Source organism: Antechinus flavipes, chromosome 6, assembly GCF_016432865.1.
Source record: "Antechinus flavipes isolate AdamAnt ecotype Samford, QLD, Australia chromosome 6, AdamAnt_v2, whole genome shotgun sequence".
Classification (NCBI taxonomy): Eukaryota; Metazoa; Chordata; class Mammalia; order Dasyuromorphia; family Dasyuridae; genus Antechinus; species Antechinus flavipes.
The window spans coordinates 37,616,790-37,632,453 of record NC_067403.1 but is presented as its reverse complement, the minus strand read 5'-3'; the positions used below and the strand labels follow the sequence as shown (position 1 = coordinate 37,632,453).

At 40.7% G+C, this 15,664-nt stretch overlaps 1 protein-coding gene across 1 annotated transcript in view; it reads left to right on the top strand.

Moving 5' to 3' along the window:
- Window positions 1-13,300, top strand: part of SCFD2 (sec1 family domain containing 2) — a 383,959-nt gene extending 370,659 nt beyond the window's left edge. The window contains exons 9-10 of the mRNA XM_051966662.1: window positions 2,169-2,288; window positions 12,796-13,300. Of these exons, the coding sequence (XP_051822622.1) occupies window positions 2,169-2,288; window positions 12,796-12,888 (213 nt within the window). The 3' untranslated portion in view covers window positions 12,889-13,300. The remainder of the gene's footprint in view (window positions 1-2,168; window positions 2,289-12,795) is intronic.
- Window positions 13,301-15,664: the final 2,364 nt, after the last annotated feature.

The window sequence follows — 15,664 nt, the reverse complement described above, 5'->3', positions numbered from 1 at the left end:
TTGAGTATTTTTAATACTCAGAGTAACTTAGTCATTTGGTTATTCTTTGAACAATGTTGCTGTTACTGTATATAATATTCTCTTGGTTCTGCATGTTTCTTCTTTATTTCATGTAAGCCTTTCCATAGTTTTTTTTTTTCTCTAAAAGCAACCTGTTCAACATTTCTTGCAGCATAGTAGCATTCTATCACAATCATATACCATAATTTGTTTAGCCATTCCTTATTTGATGGAGATCATCTTAATTTCCAGTTCTTTTTCTTGGCTTTTTATATATTTTGTCCCACAAAGCTCAAGTTGTTATATACCTGATCTAGGATTTTAAAAAAAGTTTTATTGGTGCTTTGGATTTAGTTTTTTTCCTTCCTTTCTTCCTACTTTCCTTCCTTCCTTCTTTCCTTCTTCCTTCCTTCCTTCCTTGTTCTTTTTTTCTTTCTCTCTTTTTCCTTTCTTTCCTCCTTTCTTTCTTGCTGGCTTGCTTTTTGCTTTTTTAACTTGATTGTCAGTTTAGCAGGTTTGCAGTAAAATATTGGAGTTGTTTTAATTTGGATTTCTTTCATTAGCAATTAATGTATTGTAATGTAAAGCAATTAATGAAATGTAATGAAATACGTTGTAAGTCTCAGCTATGGAGTATGACATATTTAGTAGAAGGAAGTACTTGTTTTTCAGGTCTTCTAATAGGAGAAAGAACATAGTAAGGGGAAAATGGACACAGATAAAGTAACTACTTTATTTTAGCTAGTTGTCCCAGACTCCTTAAGCATTCCTTTCTCTACTCTGTAAAACTCTTCCTCCAAGATATATGTCAGACAGAGCAGACAGAACAGGAACAATTTACACAACGAACACAATAATGTAAAGGAGTAGTGTCTTTCTAAAAGACTTAACAGATTTAATGCATATTTCCCATTTCCAAGGCAGAGAGGTAGAGAATGAAGGTGGGCATTTTCAGGCAATTTGTTGAATTGTTTTGTTTGACTTTGCTTATTTGTTACAAGGGAGGGCTTTTAGGACAGGAGCAGTAAGGAATTAGTGATTAGTGATAGAAATATGAATGGAAAAAAAGAAAAGGAAAGAAAAAAAAGAAAGCATTGATTAAATTTTTTAATAAATAAAAAAACTCCAAAAAGAAATTCAGAAGAAATAAAAGGGCAAGTTTTATTTCCATATTAAATCTAATGCACACATTTTTAAAAAATTCTTCAAATTGTGCATAAATTTACAATCTCATATAATTTTCTTATATATTGAAATGATGAAGTTTGATAATGAAGTTCATTTTTAAAAACCAAATTAAAATTTTAATTCTTCAGAAGTTTTTTCTTGTGTGCTGAGTCCTTCAGTTTACATATTTGGGTTTCTTGATATGCTACTTAGTAGAAATTTACATGTTTTTCCCTAAGATGAGTTTCTCGGAAGCGGATGCAATCATTTTTGCTCCACAGAGAACAAGCCTTTGAGAACTACTTGTTTTCAAGTAGAGTCACAGCATCATGGATTTTTGAGCTGGCAGGAATATTTCAGGGTTTCTGGTTGAATCCCTATATTTCACAGAGAAAGTTACCGAGACTCAGAAAGATTCAGTCTATTGTTCAAGCGCATACAGGTTGTAAGTAGCAGAGACAAGATTCAAACAAATCCTGTTAATACTATCATGTCACCTCTAAGGTATTCATTTTATATATATGTATATATACATGTGTGTATATATACATGTATGTATATGTGTATATGTATGTGTGTGTTTCCATACTCAAATCATCTAACCTATATCTAAACATATATTAAGTCTTTAAAAAAAAAAAAAAAAGGTGATGGGATGGGGTAGGGGAAAGATACAGTAATAAAGTAACATTAAACGAGTGGAATTTTGGTCTGATATTTATTTTTTACCTGAATGACTTTTTATTATCACTTAAACTCCCTGAGCCTCAGTTTCCTCATATGTTAAATGAGAGAGTTGAGCTATATGACCACGAGGGTTCTTTCCAGTTCTAAAACTCTGATTCCACAGCTGAAAATCTAGGAACATGGTGTCCCTAATGCAAGATCTGTATTTGATCGCTAATGATCCATATGTTTTCACTTGGTTTTATGTAGCTCATTTGTAGCAACACTGACATGTTGTCTGAGTGCTGACCCTTGCTGTGGTGACTGTGTTACAGGTGAGCCGCCCTCATCCCGGTGACCATCCACTCCTGATCCTCTTTGTGGTTGGTGGGGTGACGATCTCAGAGGCCAAGATGGTAAAAGACCTCGTTTCTTCCCTGAAGCCTGGAACACAGGTACCGAGCCCAAAATAAGAGGAAATACGTCTCCCTGGGTCAAGGATGGGAGAGTCTGGCTGTTCCCACAAGGGTGGGTTTGAGGCGTGGGGATAGCATCAGAGGAGATGATTTATAGAAAGAACTTTGGAAATTGTGAAGCACTGTGTAAATGTCAGATACTACTCTTACTACAACTATTATTACTCCTATTATTACTACTACTATTACTTGTATACTCCTCCTACTCCTATTATTATTACTCTTACTACTAGTACTAGTACTCCTCCTCCTACCACTACTATTACTCCAAATCCTATTACTGTTACTTCTCATACTCCTTCTATTCTCCTCCTCCTACTACTACTATCATTACTCCTACTTCTACTGCTATTACTACTCCTACTACAACTACTACTACTATTACTATTATTATTATTATTCCTAATGCTACTATTACTCCTATTCCTAGTAGTAGTATTATTACTACTATTACTCCTATTACTATTACTATTACTCCTACTCCTACTATTACTATTGTTACTACCCCTACTACCATTATTACTACTACTATTATTCCTACTCCTATTACTATTACTGTTCCTACTACTATCACTACTATTACTCCTACTTCTATTACTGTTACTACTCACTATTACTGTTACTACTCATATTACTCCTACTCTTTTTACTCCTCCTCCTCCCTACTAGCTTTGTTCCTTCTCCTACTGCTATTACTCCTCCTACTACTACTATTACTCCTATTACTATTACTACTCCTACTCCTACTACTATTACTCCTACTCTTGCTTCTATTACTATTATTACTCCTACTACTACTACTATTACTTTTTCCTAGTGCCATGACCAATTTATTGCCTTTCTGGGAGCCAATAACTTAGCCATTACAACATCAGAAAGGGTAAAAGTGAGATGTACAGTGGATAGAAGGCAGGGGCTTCAAGTCACGAAGACTGGAGTTCAAATTTGCCTTCCAACACTTACTATCTGTTTGATCCTAAACAAGTCATTTTACCTCTGCCTTGATTTTCCTTAACAGTAAAATGGTGTTTCTAATAATCCCTATCTCCTAAGTTGTTGTGAGGATCAAATGAGATAATAATTATAAAATAGTACAGTGCCTGACACATAGTAGAAATATTAGCAAGTTATTATTATTATTAGGCAGCAAAATGTTGTTGTGTATAGAGTACCTGGCCTAAAGTCAAAAAAGACCTGTGCTCAAAGCTGGCCTTAGACACTTACTAGCTATGCAGCCTTGAGCAAGTCACTTAACCCTGTTTACCTCAGTTTTCTCATTTGTAAAATAATCTGGAGCAGGAAATAGCAAACTAATTTTTTTTTTTGCTCAGAAAACCCCAAATGGAGTCATGAAAAGTCAGACATGACTGTTTATCCTTGGCTATAGCTAAATAAACTCAAGAAATGATGGCTAAAAGATGTTACTATATCTATAAAGAAAAGCATTAATTGTCATACGTAAAGCTCTTAAAGCATTAAACAAATGCTAGCTATTAGCATTTTTTAATTTTATTTTATTTTACAATGATTTCCATAACATTTGCATCAAAATGAGTGCAACCTCCCTAAGACATTTATTCCAATTTTGCCATTTCTGGAAACAATTTTGAACCTCTTCTTTTGATATTACATTTAGAGCCCACTCATAAGTCATACACAAAAAAACAAGCCATGGACAAAATAAATAGAAAATAATTAATGGAGAGAAGATACTAGAAGAGGGGTTGGCAAGGGCTTTCCTGGAGAAGTGGGATTTTAATTGGGAGTGGAAGGAAGCCAAGCTGAGGGCTGTGATGATGATGATGATAATGATGGAAAGCCTTCCAGGCGTGCACTCTTAACATTCATCCCTGAAGTCCCCTCTGGCCCTATGCCTCCCTCTCTCTGGACAACTTCTCCCAGAGCTCCCATTTGAGGAAGCACCCCTTCTTCATCTCTCTCCATGCAGAACTTTGGACTTTTCCATATTTTTATTCACAGCGCTTAGCTCAGTGCCTGGCACATAATAAGCATTTAATAACGGTTATCTAACTTTAATGTTCCCTGAGTGATCCCACAAATAGACTAGGTGGGATATATCACATATCACATTCCTATATCACATTCATATTTCTGTCACATACCTCACAATGCAAGGTATCGTACAGTCACTCAGTAAATTGTTCTGTTATTTATTACCTCATACAAAACGGAAATAAAAACGATAGTTAACACTTATGTAGTGCTTTAAGGTAAATATTACTTCATGTATATTATCTCATTTGATCCTCGTTAATGACTCTTTGAGACAGGTGCTATTACTCCTCTCCCTCATCCCTCCATTTTACATAAGTAAAAAATGTGGCCAAGACCATACAGCTAATACCCGTCAGGCAGATGGCTCATGCTGGGCCAACTTCCACTCCATCGTGCTATCCACCATGCAATAGAATTAGTTTACAAAAAACAAAACTGATTTAGGCCCAGGGGAAGACAGAAAGTGAGATAGTTCCCTATGGGGTTTATAATCTAATAAGGGGAGGGTAAAACAAATATACAAAGAACATAAGTGCATTAAGGGAGTGATAGGACCACACCCCAGACAAAAAAAGAGTTGTAGACAAGGAGCCATGAGATTCTGAAAAGGAAGAAATCCTTTCTGACAGATGGTCAGAGAAGGCACCGTGGAGGAAGTAGCACTTGAGTTGGGCCTTCAGGCCTGGATAAAATTTTCAACGAATGAAAAAATTAGCCTGATTGTAACAGAGCTTATTGTTGGGGAATGATTGGTAAATAGGTTGGTGGGTAGAAGGAAACAGTTCATTTATACATTTGAATACCAAACAGAAATTAAAATTTGATAAAATAGTGATCAGAGAGGTACAACTAGTTATTGAGCGGGGTGGTAGTGGACCTTTGATTGTACCAATTTCCACCCTTAAAATCACCTGCCATGTTCACAGCTAGTGAAGATTCTAATAAGGCTGGGCAAGTGAATACTGCATCATTAAACCAAATGCCTCAAATGACTATTTCCCTCCTCTCCGGCAGCACTCTTTTTGTTAAGAGTTCATTCAAGAGGCGATTAAACTCCCAGTTTCTCTCCAATTAGCTTCTCACTTCCCTCTCTAACATGGTGAACCAAATTCTTAGCTACTCTTGAGAATAATTGAATTGTGATGTCCTGACAGATAAGCTAATCCAGTCCCTAAATACATTTAAATGCAGCCAAAAATAATTACAGAGCATTTGTGAGGAAGGGAAAGAGAGCTTTCCAACTATGCGTGGCGCTTGGTTGGGAGCAACCTTTATCTAAAGGTTGGACATTTGACAGCAAGGACAGAGAATCAAGAGTGACTTTGATCTGGTTTGACCTCAGTGGCAGGTCATCCACTGAGATGGGCTCCCAAAGGATTTAGAGCTTAAACTATAGCTTTTAATGTCACTTGTCCTTTGTGTAAAAAAACACTCCCTTAAGGAGTTAAAGGTCTCCAGAGAGAGTCCAAGAGCAGACAGTCTTAAGAGAAAAATACTGAGCAATTCATTTATTTCTGAGCCTTGCTCTCTACTCAGCCCCTCAAAGTTTTTGATAGGGTGACTTGGATTACCTAGGGTTCTACAAGGAAACCAAAAGACCATGTCACCTGTTTAGGATTATTCACTTTTCAAAGAGCCGGACATTCAGCTGCCCCAGCTTGGAGCTTCGCTTTTGCTTAAGCCTGAGATACATTTAGTCTTCAGCTGTTTAGAGCATAAAGAAAACTGGGCTTGGTTGTCCAGTAATCCATGCAGGCCATATACAGAAGCCACACTAGGTTCAGTGGCTGGCTGAACAAGATACTCATCTGGGAGATTGGATGCATTTGTGCTCTTCAAAATGAAAAAGAAGCATTTTCAGACCTTAAGGCTGACTGAATAAGGAGGATAATTAGGATGATACTATACTATAATCGGATAATATATTATTCTCTTCACTTATACAGCAGATAAAGTTGTTTTTTAGAGATCATTCAGAAATTAACTCACCTTTGTAAAAGTAGATGAGTATATAACATGAATTCTAAAATACAGAAACCTTCAAAAATCAAATGGACTGACCCACTAGATAGCGGGCTCTCTGTCATTGGCGGTCCTCAAGTGGAGGCCATCCAGACTTTGAGGGTGATAGAAAGGAAATGTATGTTCCTGATGAGAAATGGCTTTTGGAAGCTTCTTGTAATTCTAATGTTCAGTGCTGCTATGGGTTTCCCGATAACTTTTTTCACTTATTATCTGCCAAACCTATTAGAGCTACAGTCACAATCTGAAACTTATTTATTTGTGTTCTATCGCCTCTCTCCACTCATCCGTTAATGGATGTGCTGATCAGTAGCCAAAAGGAAAACAAAATGGCCAAAGGGAGAAAGAAGAAAGTAGAGAAGTTAAGAGTTTGGTTAATGATGACCCGCCCCTCCCCCCTTCCCTGACTCATCTTCCAAACTTGGCTATAGATAAGAGAACAAATCTCTCAGCTCCCTCCACTGCCTCCCACGCCCCATCCCTGGTGTCTTGGATGTAAATCAGGCGTATTTTCAGGCCTCCTTTGTTCCGGAGCTTAGCTGAGAGTTTCCATCCTGCAGTCTTCTGCCTCGGTACTCCCTCACCGCCTGGCAGATGGCCTCCCCTGCCAAGCATTCCTGGCAGAGCCCACCTCACAGAGACTGGCATGGGTGGCTCCGGAAGCCCATGAATGGGAGGAGGGCACGAGCCCGACGTGCTCGGTGGAGCTGGTGGGGAGGAGACGGAAGGCAGCTGGAAAAGATGGAGGCAAGAAGTGGGTGGGCAAATTCTTTGTACTTTTAAGAAGTTGTACTTTATTTTTATAGTGGAATAGTTAGTCATCAACTCCTCCTTCAAGAGATAGTTGCCCTAGAACCTTTATTATATCACCATCTCCTGTACTTAGCTTGTTTCCGCCCTGAAAGGTCACTATCTGCCTTCACTCTCTCTCACTCCTAAACCTATCTTCCCTATCATTCTCAAGCCAAAATACACGGCTTATACATAGTAGGTGCTCCTCCCTTTCCTTCCCTGTTTTCTTATTCCCATCTTTTCCCTCCCTACCCACTCAGGAGAAATATGCACAAATTTAGATCTGACTACCACCAGCTATTTTTATGTCAAGTAAAGAATGGGAACCCAGGAGGCCAGGATAAACTCATGCTAAACTTTAGGGATTTGAGGATATCGAATTTCTGATGGAGAAGGCAACAAGCCAGCAAAAATCTACAAACAAATCATATGGAAGAAAAATGGGAAATAATGAATAGGAGAAAGGTGCTAGAATTCAGAGGGGTTGGAAAACGCTTCCTGTAGAAAGCACAACTTCATTTGGAACTTGAAGGAAGCCAGGAGTCCTGTTAGGTAGAAATGAGGAAAAAGAACCAGAGAAAATCAAGAGTCAGCTGGTGTGGTAAACCCATAAATCAAAACTGAACAAGCAGGAACATCAAAGTAATTCTCCTATTATGATCTATTAGATTGTAAGCTACATTGCCTCTCTTTTGATTTCCCCAAGCACACAACACATGGCTGTCACGTAGGAGATGCTCATTCAGTGTTTATCGACTTAATTAATCAAGGCCTTCGAAGTGATATCACTGTCTTGGAATACTTATAATTTTATTATTGCAACTGCTGTGTGTTTGCAAAAGTGGAAGGAGAGGCAGAAGAGGTAGCCAAGACATTTGGGTTCTGTCTTTTTAGGTGCTTTCATCAATCTAAGTTCTTTCCCTTAATATATAGCAGAATCTAAGTAGTATCTTACAGGTGGTAAGTTTCAAAGAAGGATAATTTTATCTAATTATCTAGGTTTGGAGGAGGAATAAGCAGTCTGGCAGCTAGAATCATTAACAAAAGCTTTTTTCTGAGGCCTCTAATGATCATTTCCTATAGGATTCTCCAAAGGCAGAATATCTAACTTCCTTTTGAGATCAACAGTGAGGGATAGAGTCAGAGACAAGATGATCTGGCTGACTTCCAGTTCCTGCCTCTGCTTCCTGGATACATCCTTCAGGCAGACCAGGAAAGCTCAGCATAGTCAGGAGCCCTGCTCCAAAACTTGGTACTCCCAGCATGAAACAGAACTAGAAGGGAGTTCTGCAGTTGTGTGCTCCAGCTTATCCCCTTTTACAGGAAGGGGAAGAGAAAGGGAAAGAGGGAGAGAGAAAAGGAAGAGAGAGAGAAGAGTGTGAATATGTGTGTAATTGTGAATTTGACTGTGAGGAAAAGTGATTGTGTGAGTGTGCATGTGTGTCTGTGTGTATGAGTTTGTGTGTGTGTGAGAGGGCACACAGGTGCCCATTTTCACATGAGAGATTCCCAAAGGGAGGGGGAAGCCTTGCCCCACCTTTCTCAGCTTCTCCCAGCTAAGAAATCCCAGAGGCCCTGAAGGCAGAGCCCGTGGCCTGCATCCCCCTCCCCCCGTATTTTCTGCTGGGGGGCAGACATGGGAAGGCTCTGGCATCTGCCATCACAAGCCATAGCTTGGAAAAGGGGAAAACAAAGGGCACAATCCTGCCGGTGGGCCGGGCGTGAGTGGGAGGACAGTGGGGGATGTGAGCACAAAGGCCTCCGAGATAGTTGTCTTTGCCTCTGCTTTGGGAGCTGCTGGGAGAGAAGGCCGTGAGGGCTTGGGCCCCTCGTGCCCCCCTCCCATAGGGCTTTTCTGCCCCCCCTCTGGCCAGGACGCACTCTGGCACTGGGCGCCTCTCCCCCTTGTACCAAAGCATATAAAACTCCAGGATATAGTTGTCTGCAATCACCCAAGCTTGCTGACATACAAATTATGGCTGCCCTGAGGCTGCAGAGGAACTCAAGTGTTTGTCTCAGAGGCCCTTGTTTTCATGTCTGAGAGCATGAACCCCTTGAGTCAGATGTGTCCCCCTTTTTTCACTTTCTCTTCCTTCCTTGAGTGGGATACAATGCTCTGATCCAGGAGTTGAGCGCCGTGCCTTGCTCATTTATTCCAGAAGTGTTGACACATGAGTAGGAAAGGGAAGGCTGAGCAGGGAACATCCTTCTCCCTCCAGCACCCAAGCTTCCCTGGCTCTGGGCTCCTATGGTCCCCCTACACATCCCACTGATTTTGGTCATTGGGAAGGGTGACACAGCTGAAGGCAGTTTGCTGCCAGCCGGCCCCTTGCCACTGGCTTCTTTGTAGGTCTCTGGATAGATTTCAAGGGGGCAGGTCCATGAATGTGGATGGGGGGGGGGGGGCATATATGCTTTTATTTTCACTAACTTCTGGTTAAATTTTAGCATTTCCTCCAATTATGAATTTAAAAGAAAATAATAAAAAAACCATTATAGGGAAAGGTTTCCTCCTATAGTTCTTCCCCAGTTGATTCATGATGCAAAAAAAAGTTAAGAATCTCTGGATCAAGCCATAGATTAATATACTGGTGTGGGTTGAATCTCGGCTCAGACTTTGGGTCTGCCCTCACTTTCAAAAACATTTCTAAATGTTTGATAGGTATGGCATTGTACTAGGAATTAAGGAGCCCACAAAAATAAATGGTTAATAACTTGTCTCTCTGGTGCTCTAAGGTTCATCCAATGCTTTCCTCATAATACCCCCAATGAAGGGGAGGTCATATAATCACTGTTCTCCCAAATTTGTAGATGAGGAAACTGAGGTTTTTAGCAAGTGAGTAGTAAAGATGGGATCCAGATCATCTGAGACTATACCATTGTTCTTTCCACTAAACCGTGTCTCCTTCATGGGAGGTCTAGAGCATTATCAGTGACCTGTCTTCCCTTTACAGAAAAGATGATAGAGAACAAAAAGGGAAGGAAAAAGAGGGAAGAAAAGGAAAAGAGAAAGTCATATCTTTATCACTCAATAGCAGATTTTCAGAAACAATTTCCTTGGGTAGAATTCAAGGACACCAGGCCATCAGTTTCCTTGAGAGTAGTGGGATATTGGGGGAGAGGGGGGAGGAGGATGGGAGGGTTCCTATGCATATGACGAGAGAAAGCCTGCAGGTCCAGTGAATGAAAAGAATATTGCACTGAGAGGTCAAAGACCTGAATCTAAGTCATCATTTCACCACTTCTGTTTTCCTTATTTAGAAAATGTAGTAGTTGGATAAGGAGGAAGGGCTGCTTCTCTGACGAGAAGTGAGAAAAGGGGGAATTCTCAGCCTCACAGGGGAGAGACCCAGGCCCAGCTTGGCTTGGACAGCCCAAAGAGCCTTCTTGTGTTATGGGTTCTGTAACAGAAGGTCTCGATTCCACGGAATGGGAAGGTTCCAAGAGTTAGAATTACTCAATCCCGATTCTACTTCTGCGCCTAAACGACATGGTGCTCATAAAGCTTCGACTAAATGTTCAATTTCCCTTTCCCTTCCCACAAAGATACCTTCATATATATTTTAAGGCCAGCATTTTCAAAGCCTACAGCTGATGTGCTTTGACTATTTGGGTGAACTTGGCCATTGTGGCTGAATTTATATATATACAGAGAGAGAGAGAGAGAGAGAGAGAGAGAGAGAGCATATCTGCATATTCTAGATAGACATAAGATAGATATATAGAATATATTATATATGTGTGTGTGTGTGTGTGTTGTCAGCTGTAGGCAAAAATACCTTGCGTAGATTGGTGGGAATGTGAACTTTTGCTCATTATCATTATGTTGACCCACCATCTAACTTTTATTTCTTCTTCCCTCCCTAAGCACCACCACCTCCAAAGCTACCAGTGTGGCTCAAATTCACCAATCTGTTATGGACAGAGTTCTTAGAATTAATATTATGTTCTGGATTTTAGATTCTGGAGGCTAGAAACTGTCTGGAATCTGGTCTCTCCACAGAATCTCATACTGTACCACAGACTGCGCAGGTCTTGTTGATAGAGAGGTTATGTAAACTATAAATTGAGAAGTGTAATCCTTGAGCCTGGGACTTGATATTATTCATAGAAGAACTTGTCCTTTTTTTTTCTCGTATTTAAGATTTTTTTTCCTGTCTCAAAAATAGCAAGGATGTCACCATATTGATTTTAAAAAGGCATTTTCTCTTTCGAAAGGAAGGAAGATAACCAACTATTGTAGAGACCATACTTTCCTCTGGAATCTATCTTACATAAAACCCAAGTTTTATGTTCTCTAAATAATCAGTTACTTTCATAATCTATTTTCGCTTTGAAAGACCAATTTTTTTTAAGGGTAAGGCCTAGATTTAAACTACAATGAGTAGATATTGCCAGTTATCTTTGGATTCCACTTCTAGTTAGGTTTTCTTTCTTCTCTGACCCAAATTAGGAGAATTCTTTCACTTTTTTAAAAGTTTTATTGACATTTTCTTTTTGTACATCACAGCTCCAAATAATAATAATAAAGTAATAAAAATTGATAGCATTTATTTAATATTTTAAAGTTTGCAGAGAACTTTAGAAATATTTCATCTGATACAGCAAAAAAGGTGGGTACTTTGGTCTCCATTTTACAGATGAGGAAACTAAGGTAGGCAGCCTTGTTCTCTCTCAGTTGTGGTTCATCCTTTATTTCTGAAGAGGACGAACAACATTCAGGAGATAAAGTCTTGACTCATAGCTACTAGATATTTGCATTTGGATTTGAATTTAGGACTTTATGACTCAAGTTTCATGCTCTGTCCCTCATACCCCTAAGCTGTAGAAAGCCTCAGGGTCTCATAATAATTGACATTTATATGGCACTTTTGTTGTTTAGCTGTGACTGCATTTAGGGTTTTCTTGACAAAGATACTGGCTACTATTGCCCTCTGACCCTAGATTTAGAGCAATCCAACTCCGTTTTACACACCCAATGCAGCAGATCTGGGATTTGAATCCATAGCCTCCAGCTCCAAAGCCAGCCCTTCCCAGTGTACCAGACTTTCTCCTTTCTAGGGTAGACAAGCCCAAAACAAAGATTACCATTGACCCAATGCTTCCTTGGCTCTGGAAAGCCCTTTTTGCTCCAGGGATGGAGAACCCAAACCAGAGGAAGGTTTGAGTTAGGGCGTGGAAGGGCCGGAGCATCAGGACCCCATGCTTGAAAATGATCTGAAAGACTGTGCAAAAGGGGGATCAGCTATTCATCTTTGAAGCCAGAGAGTGGTATTAGGAGGGAGCAATTCTAACTGAAAGCAAAATCACGTTGTGTCCAAATTCTCAGCAGTAGAGTTGCTATCTACAGTAGTGGAGAACAGAAACTTAAGTGTCCGAGTTCTGAGGGATGGGGAGTGATGGGCACAGACTCTGAGATGGAGCACAAGGAAGCCATCATGCTACCCCAAGCCATGAACCTCAGAAAATCTAAAATTGGCTTACGTTCCATTCTTGAAACTTGGAAATGGGGTCTGTCTGCCCCCAAAACCACCCCCCCAAGTCCATGAAAAAGTAATACCCCATGCCCTTTTGTTTCTTTCACCATGGCTAAGGCAGGATCGGATTTTCCCTCCCTAATTATATGTGGTGTTTCCCCACCCCCTCCTGTTCTTAGGTAATTGTGCTGTCCACGCGACTCCTGAACCCACTTAACATTCCGGAGCTGTTATTGGCAACGGATCGACTTCATCCAGACATTGGCATCTGAGCCAGAACCATCTACTAGATGATGATAAGACTTAGCCGGTCTGGAAAGACCTGCTCTATTGTCTGTCAACTGTTGAGATACATTTCCCAAACTGAGCCTACCCTGGTACTAATTGCAGGAAGAATTGAATCTTGCCCTGAAGGCCTTCGATAATGGGGAGGGGGGAAGGGGGGGAATGTTCTGTTGCTAAGACTGTTGCAACGTTATGTTGCCAAGATTATTGAAATGTTATATTATTGAGATTGTTACTGGTTTTAAAATTTTTTTCTTTTTCTGTTTCTGAAGTTGAGATGTTATATTGAAATTGTTACTGATTTTAAAAATATTCTTTTTCTGTTTCTAAAGCTTAAAGATGTTATATTGTTTGAGATTGTTACTGGTTTAAAATAAAAATTCTTTTTCTGTTTCTAAAGGTGTCAAGCTGTCATTCATTCGCTCCCACATGATTACTGATATTTCCCATTTCTTCTGTGCTATCTGGTGATTAGACTTGCCGGCTCGTTAATCCTAAAGAAATACTTATTGGCAAACTTATTAGATAAATTAAATTTTTTCCCCTATTTGCAGCTAGTCCATACAGCCGATGGGTAAAGCCTGGCTATCTGCATTTGAGAATAAGGGAGAGAGGCAGATGTGTTCTTCTTTGAGATTGTGAAACCACTGTAAGCAGGACCTTTGCAATCAGAGACTGGGGACCGTCTGAAAGTCTGGAGGAAAGAGGTAGTGGGGGGTTGGGTTAGCAACCAGAGAAGTCCCTGGGAAGCTAGGAACTGGCCCTCCTGAAGTCTTTTGGATCTTTCTGGAGGGGCAGAGCATCCATTCCACACCGGAGAGGCAATTCAGAATGATAGGGACTGGCTTAGAGATTCGCATCCCGGTGCTTCCTCTCAGCTCTAGGGGAAGGCTGAGCCAGAAAATAATTGGTCCCCACAGGCATGTGCTAAACTCCCCCTCCCCCCAATTCCCCTTTGGAGTTCTCTTCTGCCTGATTTTTGCTCATTCAATCTGGATGGCTGAAATGTAAAGCTTCTGTTTCTGAAAATCTAACCTTTCATCAGAAACTGGGAACCTAAACCCAATGGATGAAGGGGTAACGCAAGAGTCCCAGAAAAGCAAATGGGTGCTCTAGAGCCGGCATGATTGGAGATGGGAAAACCCCATCTGATTTGATTCCATCGTTAATGGCAAACCTGGGTGAGCCACAAAAGATGTTTGCCCTGATTGATAAAGCTGGAACAATACCTCTTGTGAATTGATGTACAAGCCGTGGCAATAAAATGAAACCATACAAACTCCCAAGCAGGCTGCAGCCTTAATTGGCTCAAGGGCCCCAGAAGGCACCGGACAAGCCAGTCAAGCCGGCTTCCAGAACAAGTCGTTAGCTTGGGCTTGGGAAGCCTCCTAGGGTGTGGAAGAGGTCTGGATTTCTCTCTGACAGCACCTTCTCATCCTCCGACTCGGGCTTTCCATTCTGGCTTTTGGGGTTGGATGGTCTTATCTACAGAAAACTGCCTTCTTGAGGGCAGGAACTGTTTGAGTTTGGCCTTTGTAGCTCTGCCATTTTTCCAATTCAAATCACTTCAATTTACCAACATTTATTAAGGAAGGAAATAAGCATTATTAAACTCCTACTATGTATCAAGCACTGTGCTAAGCGCTTTACATATAATCTCCTTACAACACTAGGAGACAGGTGCTATTATCCACATTCTCAGTTAAAGAAACTGAGGCAACAGATCACAAAAAATAAGTCTGAGGTTAGATTTAAACTTAGATCTGACTGCTTTCCACTTGTCACTTAGCTTTTGAACATACTATGTCCTAGGCCTTGGGCCAAAGACACAAGAACTGCAGCTGCTGCCCTCGAGGAGTTTACACTCTATTGGGAAAATATCACATTGAAATAGATTTTTAAAATATCATTTGAAAAGGAAAAAATAAATTTTGTGGGAGGGACCTGGAAAGGCTTTCCCCTGCAGGTGCTGAACCTTGAGGGAAGCCACAAGCATTCGTATTCTCAGAAGCCTTTAAAAATGATTGTCCAGGGGAAGAAAGGGGATCCAATGGGGAGGTAGTCTTGGTTCAGGCCCTCAGCATCTCACACCTGGACTGCTGCCCTTGCCTGCTGGTTGGTCCACCTGCCTCAAGTCTGAACGCCCGCCCATCCCCTCTAATTCCGACCATGTCACCCCCTAGTCCATAAATCCCCGGAGCTCCCTATCACCTCCCAGGTCAAATACAATTCTTCTGTTTAGCATTTTAAAGCCTTTTATAACATGTCCCCTCCTGCGTTTCCAGTGTTCTTAGATGTTCCATATGCTTATGATCCAGTGACACTGGGCTCCTTGCTGTTCCTCCCATAAGACTTTTCCTTCTCAAGATGTGGAGACGTTTCACTGTCTCCCTCCTCTCATTCCTATCTCCTGGCTTCAACTCCCCCAAAAGTCCTACCTTCCGCGGGCTCCCTAAATGCTAGTGCTTCCTCTCCATTGGTTATTTCCACTTTGTTTTGTATATATCTTGTTTGTCCTTAGTAGTTTTCAAGTAATCTCCCTAGGCCTTGTTTCTCTGGGTAGACACTTGAAATGATAATTTCTACACATGACTCATGGAGATAGCAAAGGGCTCAAGGATAAAAATAGCCGCCATCTATGAAGGAGGGGGGAGCAAAGGAGAAGAGGAGGAGGAAATCACAGGCTATATTGGAGAGAGAAAAAGGTGAAAGGATCCCAGGGAACTAGTTTGGAATTTCTACAAGGACATTAAGAAAGTAAAG